Below are 24,981 nucleotides of genomic sequence, written 5' to 3'. Positions count from 1 at the left end.
AGGAAGTGCTGGGTGATCTCAGCACTGTCACCTGAACTTCCACACTTCAAACAACATGCAGGAAGCGCCGGGTGATCTCAGCACCATCACCTGAACTTCTTCCACACTTCAAACAACGTGCAGGAAGCGCCGGGTGATCTCAGCACCATCACCTGAACTTCTTCCACACTTCAAACAACGTGCAGGAAGCGCCGGGTGATCTCAGCACCATCACCTGAACTTCTTCCACACTTCAAACAACGTGCAGGAAGCGCCGGGTGATCTCAGCACCATCACCTGAACTTCTTCCACACTTCAAACAACGTGCAGGAAGCGCCGGGTGATCTCAGCACTGTCACCTGAACTTCCACACTTTAAACAACGTGCAGGAAGTGCTGGGTGATCTCAGCACTGTCACCTGAACTTCCACACTTCAAACAACGTGCAGGAAGCGCCGGGTGATCTCAGCACCATCACCTGAACTTCTTCCACACTTCAAACAACATGCAGGAAGTGCTGGGTGCCCTCAGCACCGTCACCTGAACTTCCACACTTCAAACAACCGGGTGATCTCACCACCGTCTCCTGAACTTCCACACTTTAAACAACATGCAGGGCACTTGTTTTTCTTCTGTGGACATTGCTGTGCCCACCAAAGGGGCTGCCCCAGTCTCTGCCTGGCTGATCCCAATGTCAACTGCGCTGTAAAACCTGGCTCACTTTCTGTCTCCCACGTGGGCTCCCTCCAAACACTCCAACCTCACAGTATTCCTCCCCAAGAATCTCCCAGATGCTTCCCGCAAACGCTCCCTGTCTTTCCAACCAGGTAACCTTTGGCTTCCAAACGACTTCATGTTGCCAGATGTTGCCGTGCCCATTTTTGAGGCCACAGTCTGGGCATGGACTCACCCGGTGTCTTCTAAGTAGAGCCTGGCCACAGTCCACGCCCCGATGCAGACGGTGGGGAGGCCTGCGGAGAGACGCCTGGTTACACAGGCAGAGCGGAGCCACTCATGCACACAGATGGGTGCCCTCAAGGACACGCTTTCTCACGGGAACACGAAATGCAATCTCCTGTTTAAAGTCTTTGTAAATATTTACAAGTTTATGCTCATGCCTTAGTAAGCAGTGAAGATAATTACACACATGCTTGAGAGCTGAGAATCTGACAGCACTTTGAGACTTGCCATTCTGCACAGGAAGTGTTATTACTGGAGGCCACGGAGGTAAACGTGCCAGGGAGGAGACATGTTCACTGATTTTGTGGCCACCCGAGGAACTGTTGGCTGCATCTGCCTCATCCCCTCCATGAGGATGTCCCAGATTTGTACCCCTTTCCAACCCTGGGCAAGGCGAGACTTCCACTACTTAGTGTGGCCTCAACTTCTCTGCTCTCTGATCCCCGCCCTCAGTGAAAGCTGAACCGGGTAGAGGTGGGGAGGAAGAAATTGTTTTGTTACTTGTTAGCAGCCCCATTTGAATTGGGGTCAAAGTGGCCATGAATGGGAGCATTTTAGACTAGGTTCCTGCTTACCGGAAAATATTAACATGTTGTTCATAGGAGCGTCCAGTCATCCTAGAAAAACTCTTCATAACATGACCCTGACATGCATTCTATGGGAGCAGCAAAGCATTTTTCTGAGCCAAAAAAGTTTGCATTGTTTGGTCAGATGGGATGGGAATTAGGAACTTGGGGGGTTTGTGGGTGGGAAGGGGCATGCTTACCCCATCCAATCAGGAGGTAGCCCAGGAAGCACCTTCCTGGGGGGAGCATGGCCACCAGGAGGGTGTGGAGGTAGAGCCCCTCCACCAGCAGCCAGAAGAAGTTGGCCATGATGCAGTACTGCAGGAAGACCAGGCTCAGCTTGCAGCCCACCTGGAAACCGCAAACAGAGGAGAGCAGGACCCAATTAGGTGACAATAGTTCACAGCAGGCCGCTCCAGGATACAGGGCGCTTAGTATCTGTGCAAGGGAGGAGACACCGGGTGCTGTTGGGAAGGAATTAACACAGTGGCCAGGGCGCTGGCCTGGAACGCCTTCTGTTAGCACCAGGCCCTGTGTATACGCGGCTCCAGGGGACGATCACTGATCACTGCAAGATAAACTTGGCAGAGGCAATTGTGAACAGCCCTCCCTGAGAGGAGCGCACTCACTGCTGGAGGGTCTTAGGGCGCGCAGCCCCCTCGCCCTCAAGCACCAGTGCAGGTAGCGGGTGCAGCATCTCCCAGCTTCCCTCACTAGCAGCTCAGGTGAGCAGCGCTTGGGAAGAGAAAACAATGGACCCACATCAGGCCCCCAAATTTTCTTTTAAATTTTTGACAATCCTGTAAGTTCCTCAATTGTAAAAAACTGGTTTTAATGTTACGTAACCTAATTAAACCTTGAAAAAGGGGGAAAACGAGAAATCTGGCAAATAAAATATTTTCTGAGGAGGTTTTTAAAAGGATTTTCACTGGGAAAGAATAAATAAAATAAATCTATTTTAATCTGTCAGACCTTCATTTAACTAAATGTACCAGGCATTTCAGCTTCATGAGCAAACGTGAAACTGCTACTTTTAATCACTGAGCTTATATAAAGTGTGCTGAAAAAGGATAGTATTTTCATTTCCGTTCTTATTTCTATATTTATGTTCATATGTATCTATAGATAGTCATATGTAGGAAGCACATATATACAGGCAGATCTGCTCTCTCTCTCTATATATATGTCAGATAGATAGACCTATACATATTTGTGGGTGAATATACTTATATATATGGGTGAATATACATACATATCAGTGGATATAATATACACATATATCAGATGGCTATCCCTATACATACATATGGGTGGATATACTTATACATACATATGGGTGGATATACTTATACATACATATGGGTGGATATACTTATATGTTCATGTGGTGGGCTTTCAATTTGGCCTCCAGGGTCCTGAGAGCCGCTGAGCCCTGCAGGCTGCCCCTGACCTCCCCAGTGCTCTGGATCTGACTTGCCTTCGTCTGTTTTTTCCTCTTCCTAAGCATAACAGGGTAGGTAGGTGCTTCGTTGTCTGAGGCAGTGCACAGGTGAGAGTTACCCTTATTGCTCATGTTTGCCACCAGGGCAAGCTGAGCGCCTGCACGCGGATCTCAAATGTCAACACCTGCTGAATGGACACTCAGATCCCAGCAAGTTCTGCGCTGGGTATCAGGACAGAGGCTCTTACATGGAAAGACATACATGATGACACAGCCGTGTACACAAGAGAGTCACAGTAAGTCAATTTGTAACTCATTGCCACTCATTTGAATAAAATGAAATCAAGTTTTAAAATCTCTAGGCGGTGGGATTCTGGGATGTGGTGACTCCTCTGAATGCAACTTGCCTTGTCACTCGGTAAAAGACCTGATCTTAAACACAAGGAGGAGTAAACTGTGGATGAACCAAGATACGAATGAACAATCTTAGAGTAGAAACCTCTTAATCGAGATGGGAAATCTGAAATGAAAACAAGAAATGCTAAAAGGATAGAAGGCCATTTTTGGTTACATAAACTTTAAAAACTTTTAGATGGCAAAAATACCATAAAAATACAATTGACAAATGATGAATTTGGAAACATATTGACAATGGAATTGACAAATGGTTAATTTTTACAACACCGATATTACAGATGAATGTGGTATTTAGAGCGCTGGAACAGCCTGTGGAAAGATGCCACTTCTCAGCAGGTGCCCTGCCCCAGAGTGAGCGTGAGAGCCACAGAGGCAGTGCCAGCGCCTGCCAGACAGGCAAAACGGCAAAACCAGTCAGGTCTCCGGGCTCTGGTGTGATCCTAAGTGCAGCTGTCAGCTGTCTCAGCCTTTTGGAAAGCAATCTAGCAAAATATATTTACTACAATGTAAAAATACACATGCAGCTGGGCGCGGTGGCTCACGCCTGTAATCCCAAAACTGGGAGGCCAAGGCGGGTGGGTCACTTGAGGTCAGGAGTTCGAGACCAGCTTGGCCAACATAGTGAAACCCTGTCTCTACTAAAAATACAAAAAAAATTAGCCGGGTGTGGTGGCACCTGCCTGTGATCCCAGCTACTTTGGAGGCTGAAACATGAGAATCACTTGAACCTGGGAGGTGGAGGTTGCAGTGAGCCGAGATCGTGCCACTGCACTCCAGCCTGGGCAACAGAGTGAGGGTCTGTCTCAAAAACAAAAGAAACAAAACAAAACAAAAAAATAATGTGTTGAAGCTTCACCTGCTGCGGGATGTGTTAGTGGGTGGGACCTTGCCGTGGGGGTGGAGCTTTGTGAGGGGATTAGTGCCCTTGTAAAGGGACTCCAGCAATATCCCTTGCCCCTTCCACCACGTGAGTCTGACCCGAATCTCCCTCACCCCTTCTACCACGTGAGGACACAGAGAGGAGTCAGACCCGAATCTGGTGATGCCTCCATATCGGGCCTCCAGAACCGAGAAGTAAATGCCTGCCGTCTGTGACAGCAGCATGCCCGGACGGAGACACCCTCTGCCGACAGCCTCACCGGTGAGTCCCACCCGACAGAAACGAGAACACTAGTCCATAAAGACGCATGTCTAGTCACGTCTTCAGTGGCAAAAGAGAAAAATCAAGTGCAGAGCAGGCCCCGCACCGGGGAAGGGCTACATGGAGGACACCAGGCCACACGAGGGGCACTGTCCTGCCTGACAGCAGGCGCCAGCCTGGAGGGGCTCTGGGACGTCCTGCTGAAGTGGCAAAGAGGATGCAGAAAGAGTGTGAAGATTCCATTTTCTTTCTAAAATGGGAACAAAAACATCTCTGCATTTTTTCCATGTGTCCATTCACCAAACAAACACATTCTGTGAGCACGGGAGGTCTGGGGAATGACAAGGCCTCTATGGACTTCATCTTCTACAGCGTGACCTTCAAACCACATCACACAGGCTCCAGAGCACAGCAGGAGGGGCCCGGCAGGCCACAAGGGGTCCTCCAGGGCCAGCTGCCACCCACAGCATTGATGTGAGAACACTTGGCCAGGAGACGCACCAAGGCCCGGTGCCCGGTCAGCAGCTGGTCCCTCCTCAGCCCTGTGGCCTTGTCGGGGAGCTCTGTGTGAGTGTGAGTACACGCAGGTGTACACATGCATGTCAGGCAGGCAGGACTTAGCTTAGTGAGCCTGGGGGTGCACTCCTGGGAGTCCCACAGAGCCTGCTGTGGCCACTGTGGGAATAAACAGCAGGTTTGCTCCATGCCCGGGGCAGCCCAGGGCCCCAGAAGAAACTGTGTTTCTGTCTAGACCACGTGGAAGGGGCCAGGAGGAAAACTTTTCATGTTTTTGGCTGATCCTAATGTCATAAGAAAAAGACCCTGCACCTATTTTGGGGAGGCTGCCCCAGGTGTTCTGCTTGGGAGAATAATCTTGGTTTAGTGAAGCCAGCTGCGAACAAAAAAAATCCAAAAAATGCAACCGGAAGGAAAGATATTGTTCCCTTTCCTTATGCTGAGGTCTGACTATATTTGTGGCTGACTTGTTTACTCAAAGTCTGAGCGTTCTTTAGGGGACAGTGAGAGGGAAGACCCAGCTCACCTTCCATCTGGTCTCAGGCGCCTCCCTTCCCTCCTGGCCGCTGTCCCCTCCCTCCTGTGTCTGCTCGAACACCTTCCCTTTGCCTGTTTCCCCTCGCTGGTACAGGAGTCACGGGGCACCTGGCACAAGCGGCAAAGTCGCCTCCCTCTGTCCTCACAGAGCTCAACTCCAGGAACCAGGATCCACGCTGCTGGATGTCATGGGGCCCCACGTGCTCCTGGGCTTTGGATCCCGAGGCTCTGGGCCAGTTGCTGGGTTTCCCTCGGCTCCGTTGCCTCATCTGTGAAATGGGGCAACTGCTCTTTTAAAGGCGAATGAGTGTCTGGGCGCTCGTCTCGGGTTGAAGCGACGGGGAGAGTAGAGAGCTGCTGCTCCAGACCAGCACCCGGTCCCACTTTCTACGTCGCAGGTCCTCTGGGGTCTGCTGGGGTCCTCTGAGGGTCTGTCATGGGTCACTGCTTTCTACACTGAGGGTCTGCTGAGGGTCCATCACGGGTCCCAAGGGTCTGTCGAGGGCCACTGCTTTCCATGTTGTGGGGTCTGCTGAGGGTCCGTTGCAGGTCCTGAGAGTCTGTCAAGGGCCACCACTTTCTATGTCGCAGGTCCTCCAGGATCCGTCAGGGTCCGCTGAGGGTTCGTCATGGGTCCTGATGGTCTGTCAAGGGTCAGTAGCGGGTCACCGCTTTCCATGTCACGGGTCCATCGAGGGTCTGTCAAACACCTGTCAAGGGTGACTGCTTTCTTCACAAAGAGCTAAGGGCAGGGAGATCTGCAGAGTGAAGCTTGAAACCATCTCGGCGAGAGAGAATCTGACACTGTCCTAATACTTCTTACGGGCTTTTACCACGGTTACACACGTAGGGAGGCCCTTGTCCCAGGACAGGAACTCCAGGGCCCCAACTCCACCTGGGGACAGGTTTGCCAGGTGAAAAATCTTGTTTTTCATTTTGTTATCACGGCAAGTCTGATTCACATGCATCATGCGCCAGGTTATCCCCAGAACCACATTTTCTGCATGAAGACGACAGCCTACGAAACGGCTGATGTCTGTGCAGTTATAAAGGGCTTTACTGTCTTAAAACTAAGTTTATTCGTCTGTTCAGACTGAACAACTGTGTCAGCATTCGGACCTATCTGTGTGGAATGCGGGAGGAGAGTTGGGCAATCCTGGCTCCTGCAGAAGAACCCTGGTAGCGAGGGTCTCAATCGAGAGTGAGGTACCGGGGCATGAATCCTTCACAGACGGATGTGCTTGGTAGAATGAGCTGCGTGTAGGAGGCACTCAACAGCACTTGCTGTGTTAAACTGACTTGATTAGGTGCTAAATAACCACCAAGAACCACCACAAACACAGCCAAGGGAGAAGGCCGGGGTGGAGTGAAACGCCCTGTACTGCATTTATAGGAACTAATAACTAAGATTATCCTCATATCAAAGAGCTGGACCCAAGATATTCACAGACCTGCAGCTGGCTTCACAATCAGGCTTTGCACGGAATTTATCTGTGACACAGATCAAGTTCTTCCAGCAGTCTGGAAGGAAGCATTTACTGCTCAGAATCTGGGAGTTGTGTGTGTTCGTCTGTGCCAAGATTTCCCAACCCAGATGTGTGTGAGGAAGGGTGTGGCTTTCTTCAGTCTAGGACTGTGGGGGTCAGGGCTCAGGGCCCTTTCATTTCCCAGCCCTGGTGGCGCCTGGGACCCCCCACCCTCCCTGCCTCAGCACCACCCCCATGTCTCAGCTGCTGACGGGGCCTGCTCTGGCCCCAGCCTCTCTGCCAGTCTCTGTTTCTCAGCTGTGACCCTGTGTCCTGACAGAGACCCTGTGCCAGCACTGAGACATCATCATCGTGAGAAGGGGGAACAGAGACAAAGGGACGAGAGGGTGGGACCCTGTGGTGGGGACAGCCTCACCCAGGAGGATGGCTGGTCGGGGCAGTGCAGTGTGCCCGAGCTGGAGTAGAGAACGTCGTCCTTGACCAGCACTGAGATGGCTCTCAGGATGAAGGACAGGAACAGGTTCAGGTGGATGTAGTTCCTGGTGCAGTGCAGCTTCCTGAAGCGGAGGAGGGGGGAGAAAGGGATTGGGGGGAAGGGAGGGAGGGACGGAGAGAGAATCAACACTGATTTTGGAAACACCCTAATAATCACCTGGGTGGTTTTAATCTTAAAGTTGCTTTCTTTTTATGGAAGTGAATCATTTATTTATTCCTCTATCATTGTATCTTTAAGTTTCTAGTTTTGCATTGTGATAAATATTTTTAATTCCAGAACTTTGGGAGGCTGAGGCAGGAGGATCACTTGAGCCCAGGAACTTGAGGCTGTAGTGAGCTGATGGCGCCCCTGCACTCCGGCCTAGGCCACAGAGCAAGGCCCTTTCTCTAAAGAAGAATTTAAAAGTAAAAAATAATAAATGATAAATATTTTTGCACATCTTTTCCCTTATCTTGTACTATTTCCTTAGGTTAGATTCCTAGAAGAGATTTTAGGGTAAAAGCATAAGCCAAGTGGCACGCAGTCCAGGGCCTGCCATGGCAGAAGCCTGTGTCACAGGTGTGGAGGCTGAGTGGCCGGTACATCTGGTGTTCTGGGGCCTGGGCTCCGGGCCCTCAGGCTGACGACTGCTTCTCTCCTACTTCTCCTGTTCCATCCCTGAGTCCCCTTTTTGCTCTGACTCTTCCACCTTGAGTGAGAAGGCAGCATCAGCCTGTCCTCAGCTAATCGATTAATACCTGGCCCTCGAAGGTCTTACTCCAGTTGATGCATAACTTCCCTTGTTAGGTGGGAAAAGCTGCCTTTTCTAAAAGCTGATTTTCTCCTAGTCACACTAATGCTGTGGAAGGCAGGCCCCACACCAAACCCTCTGGGATCACCTGAGAGCCTGTCTCTGGACCCAGACTGACACCTTGGCCTCCTGGCCTTGCCTGGACTCTGCACATCACCCCTGCTGGCCCTCATGACGGATGCTTGGCGTGGGTCAGACCACAGGTCAGTGCCTCCCCTTCTCCCACTCACAGTGACTTTCAACTCTTCGTGCCTCTTGACCTGTGCTCTCCAGTCAGCTTCCATGGGCTGCACAGAGCAATGGAGACTGCAATGTGGTTAGTTCAACTAAGAACCTAAGGGCTGCGTTTAACGTTTTCTTTACTTTTAATTAAATTTTAAAATGGAAGCTGTGTAAGCTGTTTCCATTACACATGACTTTCTCGTCCTGGGAGCACCATCTCGCTGTAGCTGCTGTGTCGTGCACGGCGCTGCATTGTGTGTGTGTGTGTCACGGGTGCGTGTGCTCCGCCTAGCACTTCACCTCAGTATGCCACGGGTCTGATAGTGACAGATTGAGTTGAATGATTTTTTTCTATACATGAATGGAACACTGCAACATGAATACTTTATGGAGGCAGCATGAATTATAGTAATACTTGTGTAAATCATACTTAGTTATAAAGTGGAAACACTTGTGATTTTAATTATAATACTTATTTTTCTAGTTTAAGAAATAACTGTGGTCAAATTTTAGAATTAAAAATGAAGGCATAATACTGATGCAGAACGAGGTAGAGATGAGAAACTCATACTATCACCAGAGAAACACAGAGAAATAAAAGAGTTGAGGGCATGAAGCAAGTTTCACCATGAATGGCAACTGCAATTTGCTGTAGCAGAGAAAAATGAAAAAGCTCTGTTAAGATTTTTTTTGATAATAAAGTGGATGAGATGAAGAAATGTTTTTAGCAAATACATATTGAATTCGAGAAGTTTCCTATCAACAATTTAAAAAATGGTTAAAATCCTAACAAAGGAGGTCAGTGAAAATGGTAGCATAGGGAGCATTAAAGAAACACTAAAAAACCCAGGAAAAACTGCTGGAATCAACCAGGGCCCAGAGCCCTGGAAGATACTCAAAGGCTGATGGCAACCAAGTGAACCCCTAGCCTGGAGAAAGGCCCTGAATAGGCAGAGAGCATGCTGTATTTAGCTCACCTTTGCCCCAGCCTCCCCCAACATGGTGGTCATTTTGAAGACAGAAGCCCATGTTCCTATTGTGGGTATTTGGTCCTGGAGGAATTTCATAAACCCAAGGAATTGTGTTTGTTTCGACCTTTCTGCGGATTCTGGGCAAAAGACTCAGATTTCTCAGGCTGAGAAGTGGCTTTGCAGACATGCTGGAAGCTGAATGTACAAGCCGCTGCCAGCTCAGGAAACACTTGGCAGTTGAGGAAAACAGGCTCTCTGATAGCCTGAGAGGAAAGGCTGGGGGTAAGAATCCTGGAGAATAAGGGCTTCAAGAAGCTCTTACATGAAATGGGGAACCTAGAATCCAGGCGCACATTCAGGGCAGAAAGGACCAGAGAATCCCACCAGCTCTTCTCTCAGCTGCTCTTTGGGCTCGGCACAAGCAGGCGGCGAGGGCTAAGGCAGAGCTGGAAACAGTCTGGTCAAGCACTGAAGGAGTGCTTCCAACACAGAGCCAGCCTGCAAAGGCCTGGAGAGAGCACTTTCTTTTTTCTTTCAGTTTTTTTATGTCTTTCGCTCCAGGTGTTTGTGGAAATCTCTGTCAAACAACCAGCTGACGACTGAGCTAGAAGTATAGAGGCTTCAGAGACCAGCAAAGACCAAGAGTCTTTATAAAATAGTTTAGAAAGTCTCCAAATAAACAACTACAACCTGCAGCAAGAAGCAGCAAATCCTAGAGTGGGGAGAATGTGATTCCAGAGTCATCACATCAGAATATTCAAAATGCCCAGTTTCAACAAAAAAAATGTAAAGCACAGAAAGAAATAAGAAAATATGGCCCATTTACAGGAGAAAGAAAGTGAATCAACAAAAATTGTCCCTGAGGCATCACATGAAATATATTTACCTTAAGTTTCTGCCTTAAAGTCATAGGCAACAACTTTAAATAAACTATCTTAAATATGCTTAAAGAGAAAACAAAAATCAAAAAACAAAACAACACGGAAAAAAAGGAAACCAGGAGAATAATGTCTCAACACATAGACAATATCAATAAAGAGACAGAAATTACAAAAACTAACCAAATAGAAATTTTGGAGCTGAAATGCACAATTAAACTAAAAAATTCACTAGAGAAGGTCAAAGCAGATTTCTTTTTTTTTTTTTTTTTGAGATGAAGTCTCGCTCTATCACCCAGGCTTGAGTGCAATGGCATGATCTCGGCTCACTGCAACCTCCGCCTCCCAGATTCAAGCAATCTTCCTGCCTCAGCCTCTCGAGTAGGTGGGATTACAGGTGCCTGTCACCAAGCCTAGCTAATTTTTGTATTTTTATTAGAGATGGGATTTCACCATGTTGGTCTCAAACTTCTGACCTTAAGTGATCTGCCTGCCTTGGCCTCCCAAAGTGCTGGGATTACAGGCGTGAGTCACTTCACTGGCCTAGATTTGAGCAGGCAAAAGAAATTATCTGTGAACTTGCAGAGAGGTAAAATGAAATGATTCAGTTTGAGGAGCAGAAAGAAAACAAAGAATGAAGGAAAATGAAGAGAGCCCAGGAGCCTAAGAGGCCTGTGGAGCCCCGTCAAGTGCATCAGCACACGCACGCAGGAGTGCCAAAATTCTCAAGTCGTGCAGAATTACGAGGAATCCTGAACAGCCAAAGCAGTCTTAGAAAGAGCAAAGCTGAAGAACGAACCGTCTCAATTTCTAAACTTACTAGAGACTACCAAATAGCGTGGCACTGCATATCGATCAGTGGTACAGAACCGAGAGTCCAGAAATAAACCTACACATCTATGGCTGTTTGGTTTTTGACAAGGGTACCAAGGACATTCAATAGGGAAAGAATAGTCTTTTTAACGAATGGTGCTGTGACAAGCAGATGTCCATATGTAAAGGAATGCAGTTGGACCCCTACCTCACAGCACATTAAAAATTACTCAGAATGAATCAATGACCGAAACGTAAGAGCTAAAACTGTAAAACTCCTTTGAAAAAACATGGGAGCAAATCTTCATAACCTCTGGATTTCCCGTGTACCTGAGGTGTCACCACAAGTTTATTAGGTTCTGTTGGATTTCTTATGCTCTTATGTATATCAAAAGCATAGCAAGAAAACAACAGATAAAATGGGCTTCATCAACATTAAAAACTTTTATGCATTAAAGGACATTACTAACAGAGTTCAAAGAAAACCTCCAGAATGGGAGAAATGCCTGTAAATTATACATCTGATAAGGAAATATATAAATAACTCTTAAAACTCAACCACAAAACCCAATTAGAAAATGGGCAAAAACTTGACTATAGATTTCTCCAAAGAAGCTATAGAAATGGTCAATAAGCACATAAAACCACAATGCATCATTGCATACCCACTAAGAGGGCAACAGTAATAATAATAATAATAATAAAATTAAAAAAAGAGAAAATAAAAAGTATTGGATGGGATGTGAAGAAACTGAAACCCTCATATATTGCTAGTGGAAATGTAAAATGGTACAGTCATTGTGGAAAGTAGTTTGGTTGTTTTTCAACACAGAATTATAATATGTTCCAGAATTCCACTTGTAGGTATATGCCCCAAAGAGTTGGAAACATGTATTCAAACAAAATGTGTACATGAATGTTCACAGCAGCTCTATTCACAATAGGCAAATGGCGAAACGGTTTAAATGTCCATGAGCAGATGAATGGAAAAACAAAACGTGGCATATCCATACAACTAAATATTACTCAACCATAAAGAGGCACGGAGTATTGATGTGGCTGGAACTTGAAAACATTATGCGAAGTAAAGACACCAGTCACAAAAGGCCACATACTTATGATGCATCCAGAGGCGGCAATTCCATAGACAGAGAAGGCAGATTCTGGTTTCCAGGAGCTGAGGGGAATAGGAGTGACTGCCTAATGTGTAGGGGGCTCCTTTTGAGATGATAGGAAGTTTGGGAACGAGACAATGGTGATAGTTATGCAACACTATGAAGGTGCTTAATGCCAAGGAATTGTATACCTTAAGATGGCTCAAATGGTAAATTTTATGTTGTAGGCATTTTACCATAAATTTTGAAAATCTACTCTCCCCTTCAAATTTTTAAATGATTATGGCCAGCTGTAAAACAATTTGGATTCTTGCATAAAAAAATAATTTTTATCCAAAAAGATGTTAAAAGAAATTTTTATTTCATTTATGTAAACGTTGTTAGAGAAATATAAAGAACAGACTAAGAAAGATATTTTACAAAAAGTGAAAAATTTCAATTAAGCCAAAGCATTGCCCACAGAGTACAAGCCCTTTCTGACATTACTAAAGATCACGGGCCAGACACGATGGCTCACACCTGTAGTCCCAGCACTTTGGGAGGCTGAGGCGGGTGGATCACCTGTGGTCAGGAGTTCAAGAACAGTCTGACCAACATGGGGAAATCTTATCGCTACTTAAAATACAAAAATTAGCTGGGCATGGTGACGGATGCCTGTAATCCCAGCTACTTGGGAGGCTGAGGCAGGAGAATCGCTTGAACCCAGGAGGTGGAGGTTGCAGTGAGCTGAGATTGCACCATTGCACTCCAGCCTGGGCAACAAGAGTGAAACTTTGTCTCAAAAAAAAAAAAAATTTATAAAAGATCCTTTAACTTAAAACTTGAAAAGTTGCAAGTAGTTTTCTTTGATTTTGATGAGTTGTGTGGTTAAGAGAAACTGGACAATTAATACTTTGAATACTTTAATTTCAGAGGAATTCCAAATTTATAAATAAATGTCAATTGATGGCCCAAAAATTAGAAATTATAGGGTAAGTTTTTTCATAGTTTCCATTTGTCAAAGAATTCAATTACATATACAAAACTTAGTTTCTATTATGACAGACACTGTTCCAGCTATGGTAGGTCAAAAATCTGAATTTATTGCAATTCATTTAGAATTTAAAATAAGGGACAGATATTCCCATTATTGCTTCAATCCACTGTATAATACTATTGAAAGTATCTGTGTTCCATTTTATGAAGCAGACTCTAGAAAAATCACCAAGAATGTAGTTGTTAAAATCTTTCAATATTTATGTGCAAATGCTTTGAACTGCAGAGAGTTTACACAACAGTAAGAAGAAAGAAAGAAGACAGTGAACTTAATGATCTGGTGTTCTTTGCCAAGGCTTGGGTGAGTCATGGAAGAATTTTACAATGTTCACTCCATTGGTAACTCCAAGTCAGGACTTTCCTCAAACAATAAGTGCTTTCCAAATATTCAATAATCAAAGGCAAAGTGACAATATAATTTATGGTTTCTCACTTCTATCTTGTTGACTTTGAAACCTTGAAGAAAGGAAAGCTCATTTGTGACATAGCTAGGTATGAAAAATTATGTGGAAATAAACACTTCCCATAATATAAATCGTAACTAATGATTTCATGTTTTTCTAACATGAATAAATGTGCAGAATATTTTAATTGCAATAAAGAGAACTACGTAAACTGGCAGAAAACTACCATATAAATTTGAGGAACGCTTTTTCATATCAATGAATTTAGAGTTGTTTGCCAGTTTCTGTGTTGCTCCTTTGAATTTGACATTAGTTACACTGCTACAAGGGTAAGCTTATTTAACTTGAGAAAACATAATTTTCAAACAAAGGTGCTTTTGCTTCAAAGTTAAATCAACTTCTCTAAAAACGGTGACCTAGTTTTGTTAATGTGGATATGAACAGTAAAGGGAAATGACTCCTGGCACCCGAGTGACTTGCTGGAGAGCTTACGTATGTTTGGACAGCTAGATATGTTTGAACAACTTTTTCAACTGTAAATTTTAAAAACTGTAAAGGCAGATCAAATAACTTCCAATACAAATCAGTGACAAAATTGAACTGTGCTGTGTGAACTACAAACTGGATTTTGAAGACTTACTCTGAACATAAGAATGTAAATAGTTCATTAACATTCTTTTATATTGATTACATGTTGAAGTAATATTTTGGATTTAACAACTTTAATAAACTGTATTATTAAAATTAATTTCACTGGTTTCTTTTTATTTTTAAAATAAAATGTTAAAATGAGGATACTAGAACACTTACAATTACGCTAGAGGCTTTGCTGACGTTTCAGTCAGACACTGCTGATCCTGACAGCGTTTTCCGCTCTCCCTTGCCCTGGCACCCGTTGAACTCCTCCACAGCCAGCGTGCACTCCAGCTCAGCCCTCCCCAATGTCCTGCACAGCTCCAGGGGCTTTTCTCTAGTTCCTTCCACAAACCTCTGCTGGGTCCACTTGTTCAAGGCATGGAGGACCCTTCTTTCCCACTCAAAAGGTTCCTCATTCTTGGCCTTCAGTTTCCTGAGCCTTATTTTTATTTTTTCTATCACGATGCCACCCTGTTCCTGCACGTAGCTGTGTGGTGACCTCCGTGGGTCATCTGAGCGTTCCTATTCTGAGCATGCCTATTGCCAAGCACGCACTCCCATAAAACTTTCTCTCTTGGAATTCTCTTCTTCCAGCAAGACCCTCATGAAATGTCAACATGAACCTTTCTTGGGGCTTAACTTTATGTGACATCTTGCTTTTCTAAAAAGTATTCAGAACATTTTGTTTATAACTCTCTTCAGAGAAGACTTAATTGGAACACACACTAAAGAGGACCTCCACTTGTGGCCGTGAAGGAGAATCCCTCAGGAAAGGACCAGGGTGACCCTAAAAAGCTGCCTTTCGCAGCTCCCAAACCAGCCCGAAACCCACTTGGCCCCGACGGCCCAGGCTGGTCTGCTCTTCTTACTGTGAAAAATTCAAATCCTCTGTAGTAAGATATCACCTGAAGCCTCTGCAATTTAAGTATTTGTAAATTCAGTAACAATTATTAGGTATTCCAGAAACAGGACTAAGTAATCAAAAGCCAAGTTGAAAAGAAAAAACACTGGCCAGGCACAGTGGCTCATGCCTGTAATCACAGCACCTTGGGAGGCCGAGGCAGGTGGATCACTTGAGGTCAGGGGTTTGAGACCAGCCTGGCCAATGTGGTGAAACCCTGTCTCCACTAAAAATACAAAAATTAGCTGGGCATGGTGGTACATGCTTGTAATTCCAGCTACTTGGGAGGCTGAGGCAGGAGGATTGCTTAAACCTGGGAGGCAGAGGTTGCAGTGGGCAGAGATCACGCCACTGCATTCCAGCCTGGGCAACAAAACCAGACTCTGTCTCAAAAAAAAAGAAAAAAAAGAAAACAAAAACCAGACAATAGTGATTCAGATGCTAGTGTTTTAAGACGTAGACTATAAAAGTAATATATTTAAGAAAACAGATAAAGAGATGAAGAATTTTATTAGATATTAAAATTAAGACAATCAAATAGAAAATTAAAAACTTAAAAAACCCTGAAATTAACACTCCCCAAAATAGTCTCAAAAATGAAGGCAAAATTAAAATGATTTCTAGCAATCAAAACTCATAAGAATTCACTGCTGGTGGAACTGTGCTGAGAAACGCCACAGGGAAAGCTTCCTGCAGCAGGAAAATGACCCCAGATGGAAACATGAAATGCAGGAGAATGAAGAGCACCAGAATGAAATGCCGGGGGAGCGCTGAGTAAATACGACTTTTAACACAGCAGCCAGTAGTTATGTCCTGTGGGATTTAAGATATATATAGAATTAAAATACACGACAAAAACACAAAACACATGAGAGGTGAATGGAGTGAAAATGCTGTAAAATTCTTGAATTGACTGGAAAGTGGTAAAAGGTGGTAACTGGAGGTTAACTCATGGGAAAAGGATGCCTGTTGTGAATCTGGGGTGACAGCTAGAAGAATAATAACAATGTGTGACTAACAGTCCAAAAGAGGAGAAAACTGGAATGATACAAATACTTGATCAATTCAAAGGAAACAAGAATATGTGCAAAAATGACAAAGAACAGCTGAGACTATTAGAAAGCAAAGAAATGAAAGCTGGATTAGAATTCAGAGCTGTTATAAGTAGACTGTATGTGGTACGAAGATGCTGCATTTGCAAATAAAGACTGGAGACAAAAAGCAAATTCCCATTAAATGGAGCTTATAAAAGACCTACATTTAGTATAAGACACAGGGAAGTAGAAAATAAAAGCACAGAAAACAAGACACCTTGCAAACACAAAATGAAGCGAATGTAACTATCTTAAATATCAGACAAAGCAGATTTTTAAGGTCGGGGCATTGCTACACATGGGCAGTTTAAACTGATATGCTCCTAGTGACACATTAAAATATAGACAGCAAACAGTGAAAGCATTAAAGGGACAAATAGACAAGCCCGCAATTACATTCGGAGATTTTAATAAACGTCTTTCAGTACTGGTAGAAAAAGCAGTTAAAACGATCAGTAAAGATATGGAATAATTAAATAACATTGAAAAACGATGTGAATGACATATGTAGCGTGTCAAGAACTGCAGAATTTAAGTTATTTTGAAAATAAAATGAAACTTTTACCAAAAGAGGTGGCATGCTGGATCATAAAGCACGTCTCAACAAACTGTAGAGGATTGAAAGTTGGTTCTGGGAAAACACTGATAAAACTGATAACACTTTATTCAATAAGACTCATCAAGATAAAAAGAAAGAAGACACAAATTGACAATACCAGGACTGAAGAAGCAGAGATCGGTATAGATCTTACACACGTTAAAAATGTAACAGAACATTGAAAACACTGATGAAATGGACACATTCCTGAAAAGTACAACTCAGCAGAACTAACATACAAAGAAACAGAGAATCTGAATAGTTCTCTATCTGTTTTAGAAATTTTGGACCCCCAAAAAAAACCTTCTCACAAGAAAACTCTCTGCTCTGATGGCTTTTCTGGTGACTTCTTCCAAACATTTGAAGAAGATATAACATCTTATCTAACCCAAACTACTTCAAAAAATAGAAAAGAGGAAACACTTTCCTCTTCACTTTATGGGCCAACATCAAACCTTACCAGACTCAGGGAAAGGAAAACAATAGATCAATTTCATGAATGTAGATGCGAAAATCCTCAACAAAATATTAGCAAGCTGAGTTCAGCTATATATTAAAAACAAAATATGTCAAAACCACATGGGGTAATTTAAGAATGAGAGGTACATTTAACATTGGAAAAATCTATCCATGTAATATTTAAAATTAAATGAACAAATGATAAAAAACGTATGTACATAAAAATCATGATAAAATTCAAAAGCCATTTATGACCAAAAACTCTCAGAAAACTGGGAATTGAGAGGAATTTTCTTAATCTGGCAAAAGGTATCTTCAAAATGTCTATAGCAAACATCATGCTTATAGTGAAGTATGGAAAGCTTTCACTCTGAGTTCAGAAATAAGAAAATCTGCTGTCACCACTTCTATTTGACATTGTACTTCACAAACAGCATGAATTACACAGAAAAATCCAAGTGAATTTATGCATTAATTAAAGAATTGATAAATGAATTTAGTGAGGTGGCTGAAGCAAGATTTTTTTTTTTCCTTCTGAGATAGGGTTGCCCAGGCTGGTCTCAGATAGGGTTGCCCAGGCTGGTCTCTGTTGCCCAGGCTGGTCTCAAACTCCTGAGTTCAAGTGATCCTCCTGCCTTGGCCTCCAAAAGTGCTGGGATTGTAGGCATAAGCCACTGTACCTAACCTCTGAAGCAAGATTAATATACTAATACCTCAAAAAACAATTAGAAATGGAATTTAACAAAATATTTGTAATAGCATAAACAAATACTTAGGAATGACTATTAAATTATGTATAAGACTTCCACTCAGAAAATCATAAAACACTGAGAGAAATTAAAGAAAACCAAAACAAATTGAAGGATCTACTATGATCACAGGTTGGATGACTCAAAATTAGAAAGATGTCCTGTTTATCCAAGCTGATCTATAGATACAATGCAATTCCAAATGAAATTGCAATATAATTTTGTTTTTTTGAGAGAAAGGGTCGTGCTCTGTTGCCCAGCGTGGAGTGCAGTGGTATGATCACGGCTCACTGCAGCCTCAGCCCCTTAGCCCCTAAGTAGCAGAGACTATAGTCATGCACCACCACACCCAGCTAATTTTAAATTTTGTTGTAGAGACCATAGAGATGGGGTCTCCCTATGTTGCCCAGGCTTGTCTCGAACTCCTGAGTTCAATCCTCCTGCCTTGGCCTCCCAAAGTGCTGGGATCACAGGTGTGAGCCACTCCATCCAGCCTGATTTTTCAAAAATGGCAATTGATATTAAAAGTTAATTTTTAAGCTGGGTACGGTGGCTCACGCCTGTAATCCCAGCACTTTGGGAGGCCGAGGAGGGCGGATCATGAGGTCAAGAGATCGAGACCATCCTCACCATGATGAAACCCCGTCTCTACTAAAAATACAAAAATTAGCCGGGTGTGGTGGTGTGTGCCTGTAATCCCAGCTACTCGGGAGGCTGAGGCAGGAGAATCGCCTGAACCCAGGAGGCGGAGGTTGCAGTGAGCCGAGATTGCGCCACTGCACTCCAGCCTGGCGACAGAGCAAGACTCCGTCTAAAAAAAAAAAAAAAGTTCATTTTTAAAAGTTAATTTAAAAAATTCACATGTAAGTACAAATGGCCAAGCTCTTCCTAATTAAAAAAAAAAAAAGAGTTGATGGACTTGGGACTCCTAGGAATAAAGACTTATTAAAGGCAGGGTAATTATAATAGACAGACACAGTGCAGGGACAGACAGGAGGCCAAAAGAGCAGAACTGAGACTCCAGGTCCCCACACGTGCCACTGCCTGCTCTGTGACAGAGAAGCAATGCAGGCCGCAGAAGCTCCTTCCCATACCTGCGGGACAACTGGATGACACGCTGAAACCTAACGGAACTTCACCCCACGTCACACCACGGCAGACATGAATCACAGGTAGATTATGGACGGAAACATGAAAAGTTAATAAAATCTCTAGATGATAAAGAAGAATATGGAAAAGATTTCTTAAGACGACTCAAGAAACAATGGCATAAAGAAACAAATGGCAAATGAGCTCCATTAAAGTTAAGAGCTTCTGTTTATCCAAAGACCACAAAGAGGCTTAAACCCAATCACGGAGCTGGAGACAAAATCCGTAATACTCATACCTAATGAAAGACTCTGACTCCTAAATATTGATTTAAATAGAGAGAGCTATCAAATAAAAAAATGAGCAAACTCATTTTCAAATGGCACTATAAAAAAAGCAAGATTTTGAAACATACGAACTCATTTTCCACCAGGGAAATGAGGGAAATGTAAATTCAAACACCATTCTATGTTATTATAGACCCACAAGAACGGCTGGAGGCTTAAAAACGGACATCACGGAACGGAGGCAAGGATGCGAACGGAAGCCTCATGCCCTGCTGGCGGGTGTGGACACTGGTGACCACTTTGGAAATTACTTGGCGGCCTCACATGGTGATTGTATCTATTTATGGGGCACACTTTGGTGCTTTGATGCATGTCTATGCTGTATGATGATCCCATCAGGGTATTAGTGTGTCCACTGGCAGTGTCCAGAAGGACCATCTCTACGTATAGCCTATGACCAGTAAATACAAGGTCAGCATAAATGTAAATATAAATGTGTGTACACATAAACACACATACCTGAAGCAACACGTGCATATGTGCACGAGACGGTGACTAAGAGTGTAAGAGCAGCATTGTATGTTCTGCCTCCAGCTGAGTAACCCATATGTCCGCGAACAGCTGCTTGGATAAATAAATTGTATTTTTCTGAGTGGAATACTATACAGCAAGAAAACAAAACATGGCAACTACATGCAACAACATGGATGAGCCTCCTTGCAGAACGTTGAGCGGAAGAACCCAGAGATCAGGAGTTCCTTTGGTAGGATTCCGAAATAACATTTTCAAAAGGAGAGAAAAGTTGTCTCTGGTGCAACAACGCTGAATGACGACTGCTTTTCAGGAGGGGAGTGGGGTGGATGCGGCGTGGTTGCAGCATCCCTGGTGAGAGTCATGTCCTGCATCTGGATCTGGTGCTGTGTCCACTTGGTAAGCATGCATTCTGAATGTGTACTGCATTAGCAAATGTTTATTTTAACATGTGAAACTGCCACCGAGCCTCGGTAAGTGAAGAATGATAAATATGCTCTGAATTTTCTTGGTGTCTTGGGGGCAATTCTGAAGCTGCGTGGGCACGGTGTGGCCACTGCGCCAGGTGCACGAGCCAGCGCCGCTCCCTCTGGCTTCTCCTCAGTTCCCCTCCTCAGAAGGCAAATGTCCCCTACCGGTGCCATTTCGCTTCCCGCTGATTCTCACATTGGCTGCGTTCATCTCTCCCGGTCACCTTTTTCCCTCTCTTATTTTCTTTTTCTCCTTCCCTCTCTCTCCCACCCCATGTCTTTCTGTGGAGTGAGGCTGGGACTTACAGCCATTGCTCAGACATAAGCACGCTTTTGTTCCAGTTAGCAAGCCATCCAAAGACACGTTTGCTGGGTTTCTTGATGATATTCTTCATTACTCACTGCTCATTTTAAATTTTCACTTCCACGTATGGATCTGCCAATGGGCAATGGAAGTAGCGGGAAGTGTGGCTTCTGGAAAGGGGTCTGGAGTCTGCTCATTAGCACTGGTGGGAAAGGATTTTGGAGGCCACGTCCATCGGACAGTGACGGAGGTGCAGGCTGCATTGATGAGAGAATCTGGGCTCTGCATGTACCAGCTCAGCAACCCTGAAACGTCCAGCGATCTTCCTGGGGCTGCACTCTCCGCCTGGTGAAACTGGGTCAGTGGCAGTACTTACCTGGTGACGTCAACATCTGTAAAATACTTGGCATGGTGCATGTGAGCAGTTACAGTTGTCCCTTGGTGTCCATAGGGGATTGGGTCTAATCCACCTCCCCGACCTTGCCCTCCTTGCACCATGCCAAAATCCATGAATGTCCAAGTCCCACAGTTGGCCTTTCAGGACCCGCCGACACAGGAAGCTGGCCCTCCGTGTCTGCAGGCTTCTCATCCTGAGAATAGGCCGTATTTCTGATCTGTGGTTGAATCCCTCGATACAGATGGCTGACCATAATGAAAAAAATTCTCAGAGAAGTGGACCATGCAGTTCAAACCCGTGTTGTTTGAGGAGCAACTGTGTTGTGGTCCCTGCTGGACTGGCACGAACTGGAGCTGTCTCTGTTGGCCTCTGGGTCACAGGGGCAGCTGTCACAGGACGACTCCTACACAAAGCTGGTCTTATATTTGTCGTGAGAGCCATCATCGCATTTTGGGACTTGTTCTAAGAAATAAGCACTTCCATTTCCCTGTGTGTAAAGTAAGAACATGGCGACTGAAGGCTTTCTTGGCTTATGGGGCTATTTTGGAGAAGAAATGTTCAAGGCCCACGAAGCACTCTGCTCCTGGGTGTAATTACTAAGACGATGGAGCGCATTATTTTTATAATGTGGACGTTAGACTCGACACACGCACACAGCTCTCAGGAGGTGACACTGGACCCTGCTTCTGACGGAAGGATGTGGGATGAGCCCCAATCCTACAACAGCACACCGGCTCTGGATGCTTTTTCTGGCAAACATCACACACTCGGCCACCAGCAGAATGACATCTGATGCAGACGTACACTTTTTTCAGCTCAGAAGTGCCACAGGCAGGTGACTAACGATGCCCACAGATGGAGGAGCGTGCTCTGTGCCCTAAAGGATCAGCGTTCAGAGGTGGGATAATTCCTGATGCTCTTGGGTTGCCTAATAAATATGTCACACTGTACATACACGAAGGAAACCGATGTGTGTAAAAAATAGGGATTGTTCAATATAGGAAAATAAGACAAAATTTCAGATTTAATTACCTTGGGTCAGCTTACATCCTTAAATTTTTCCTCTCTTTCTTCTCTTTAGCAACTTGAAAATTTAAACATATATAATAAAATATAGAGTATAATAGAACAAATACTAATATTGTACCAGCTTTTTGAAATAACGAGAATATGACAGGCCTTCCTCACACTTTTCAAAGTGCAACCCTGTATGAGAGGTGGACTTAGTCTTTCTGAGCATTGCCAACCATAGTTGAGATGCCTGAACAACAAAAAACATAACTCAATTATATTTGCTGGATTTCTTAGCTGGATTCTCAACAACTAACTTGTTTATTTTACTTCCAAGTATGGATCTCCTAATGGACTGTTGTTAGGGTCTAGAAAGATTCCATCTGTTATACCATTGATCTTATTTGACATACTGGCAAACGTTTGGATGACATTTTAGCCGAGAGAAATAAAATACGTAATGACTGATACACTGTTAGAATAAGCGGAATAGCATCCATTTTATTTAGTGCTGACGACACGGAAGACAGATTTAATCCTAATACACCAATGAGCTCTTCCTACAGAGAAACTGCTGTTCTGGGACCAAAACCTCTACCCCCAACTCAAATCAAACAATGATTCGATTAGTCAAATCATCTGTAAAATGTCATCATTAGTTACCAAGAGACCCACTAAAGCTGCAGGTGGGCAGGGGCCATCTCACCTCACTTCCAGGGAAGAGTGGGCAGCATTTAACAAGCCGTCGTCACCACCCCACATGTCATGCTAAGCAGTTCACATCTGCCAACGTGTTAAGTCCGCACGACAGCCCTCTGAAGGGGGCTTCCTAGTCTCCACACGTAACAGAAGCACAGACGGGTTAAGTACTTTGCCCAAGGTCACACAGCTGCTAAGAGACTGACCAGGATTTGAGCCCAGACGGTCTGGCTCCACCTTCACGCTCTTAAACACACTGCAGCATCTTGCTCATGGAGCACCTGCAGGCACAACACAGGAGCTTCTGGATGGCAAGGGCGAGATCGTATCTCTTCTCTGTTTTCCATGTATTTACACAATGGCTAAGTATTTAATAAATGATAGTTGAGTTGAATTCTTATCCAAGGTCAGTATTATCTCTCTATATGACAGATACAGAGCATGTGAGTAAACATGTAACTGTTAACATCGTATTTCCTGCCAGCACTCTCCAAGGGAGGTTTATTGGCTTAGCACACAGAGGGCCTCAGGCTGGACAGCGCCTAGAAGGCCTAAATGGAAACTTTTCTTGTCTTGTATTCTTTGCAGACTTACTAATTTCTACTCCTTACCTGAAGAGGCACAGAATTATGCTTCCTGTTGCAAGGGACATCAGAGAGACGCTGTAGCCCAGGGTGTAAATGGCCTTCACCAGAATATAAAACGTGATCTACAAAGAGAGAAAATGGGTCTGTAAGCTGATGGTGACCAGCAGCAGCACCAGACGATGGGAACGGTTCCAACATCCGGCCCTGTGCTCTGGCCATGAAGGACTCTTGCCTGCCTGGAAGGCATGAGACAGTCTCACTTTGTAATTCCACCACCATCTTGAACCAAAAAATGACACCCACCACTCAGAACGTCCTCTTTTTTCTTGTATTTCATCACGAATGACTTTGGATGGTTCCCGTAAAGCACGTCTGTCTGGAGGGAACATGACCCACCACCATCAGGGAAAGCAGAGGAAGAAGAGCTGAGCTAAGTTCACAAAGAAAGCTCAGCCTGTCCCCGAGGCAGCACATCCAGCCTTCTGATACTTCGAGTGGACACACAAGTCTGAGTCTGTTAAACGCTATGACCTCCAGGCACTGGGCAAGGTGCTCCAGACAGAGGGAGCTGCCTAAGCCACAGCCAGCTGCTCAGCTGCAGTATCTTGGGAATTCCATTTCCTGAACGTTTCTTGGCTTAGCAAAGCTTCATGGCTTGATACTTTTAATCTCCACAAAATCATCAGGCACAGGAGGGACTCGTGATCATCACAGTGGCAGAATCACTGACAACAGGGAATCCTACACAGAAAGAACCGGGTCCTCTAGAAGGAAAACCAGTGCCGGTCCTGATAAAACCAGCAACACCTGCAGGGCTTCATCATCACTCACCACTCCCAAAAGCCACTTCCTGATCTGCATTTTCCTTGATAAAGCTACTTCCTATAAAATAAAGAGGTAAACAATCCACGTGTGCTTATATGATGATTTTTATTTTTGCCAAGAGGTCCTAAGTCTGTGTAGATGAAATGGAACCTCACCGTTACTTTACGATATAAAATTTAGGGCAAAACTCAAAAAGTGATGCTCTCGTTTATTAGTTTGACTCTTAATAATTTTACTGTTTAATCATTATTGAGAACGTATTAACCCATTTGCTTTGCCTTGTAGGAATCTCTTCTTGGTAACCTTGACCCTGCTTACGTAGGGCAGCTCAGAGAAGAGCACAGAGTGGTCCTGGCCAGATCCCTCCTCCTTGCTACTCCTCATCCTTCCTGACTCCAGTCACGAGAACATGTCATTAACCACCATCCTCACCTCACCTAAGCACCACTCTCACCTCACCTAAGCTATACCCACTTCACCTAACTACCCCCCTACCTCACCTGACCACCATCCTCACCTCACCTAACCCATACCCACTTCACCTAACCACTTTCCTTACCTCACCTAGCCACAAGTC

The 24,981-nt window shown here is 44.4% G+C and overlaps 1 protein-coding gene across 3 annotated transcripts in view; it reads right to left on the bottom strand.

The window, feature by feature from the left end:
- The window catches only part of VIPR2 (vasoactive intestinal peptide receptor 2), a 99,718-nt gene that overhangs the window by 7,890 nt on the left and 66,847 nt on the right, over positions 1–24,981 (bottom strand). For all 3 annotated transcript variants that reach the window (XM_064366458.1, XM_064366502.1, XM_064366423.1), the window contains 4 exons: positions 23,604–23,701; positions 7,459–7,600; positions 1,705–1,855; positions 889–949 (listed from right to left, as the gene is read on the bottom strand). In XM_064366458.1, the coding sequence (XP_064222528.1) occupies positions 889–949; positions 1,705–1,855; positions 7,459–7,600; positions 23,604–23,701 (452 nt within the window). The remainder of the gene's footprint in view (positions 1–888; positions 950–1,704; positions 1,856–7,458; positions 7,601–23,603; positions 23,702–24,981) is intronic.

This window comes from Aotus nancymaae, unplaced genomic scaffold, assembly GCF_030222135.1.
Source record: "Aotus nancymaae isolate 86718 unplaced genomic scaffold, 86718_ANA_hifiasm-v0.15.2.pri h1tg000002l, whole genome shotgun sequence".
NCBI lineage: Eukaryota > Metazoa > Chordata > Mammalia > Primates > Aotidae > Aotus > Aotus nancymaae.
Note: the sequence above shows the minus strand (reverse complement) of the source record. Positions and strands in the feature narration are given on the sequence as shown.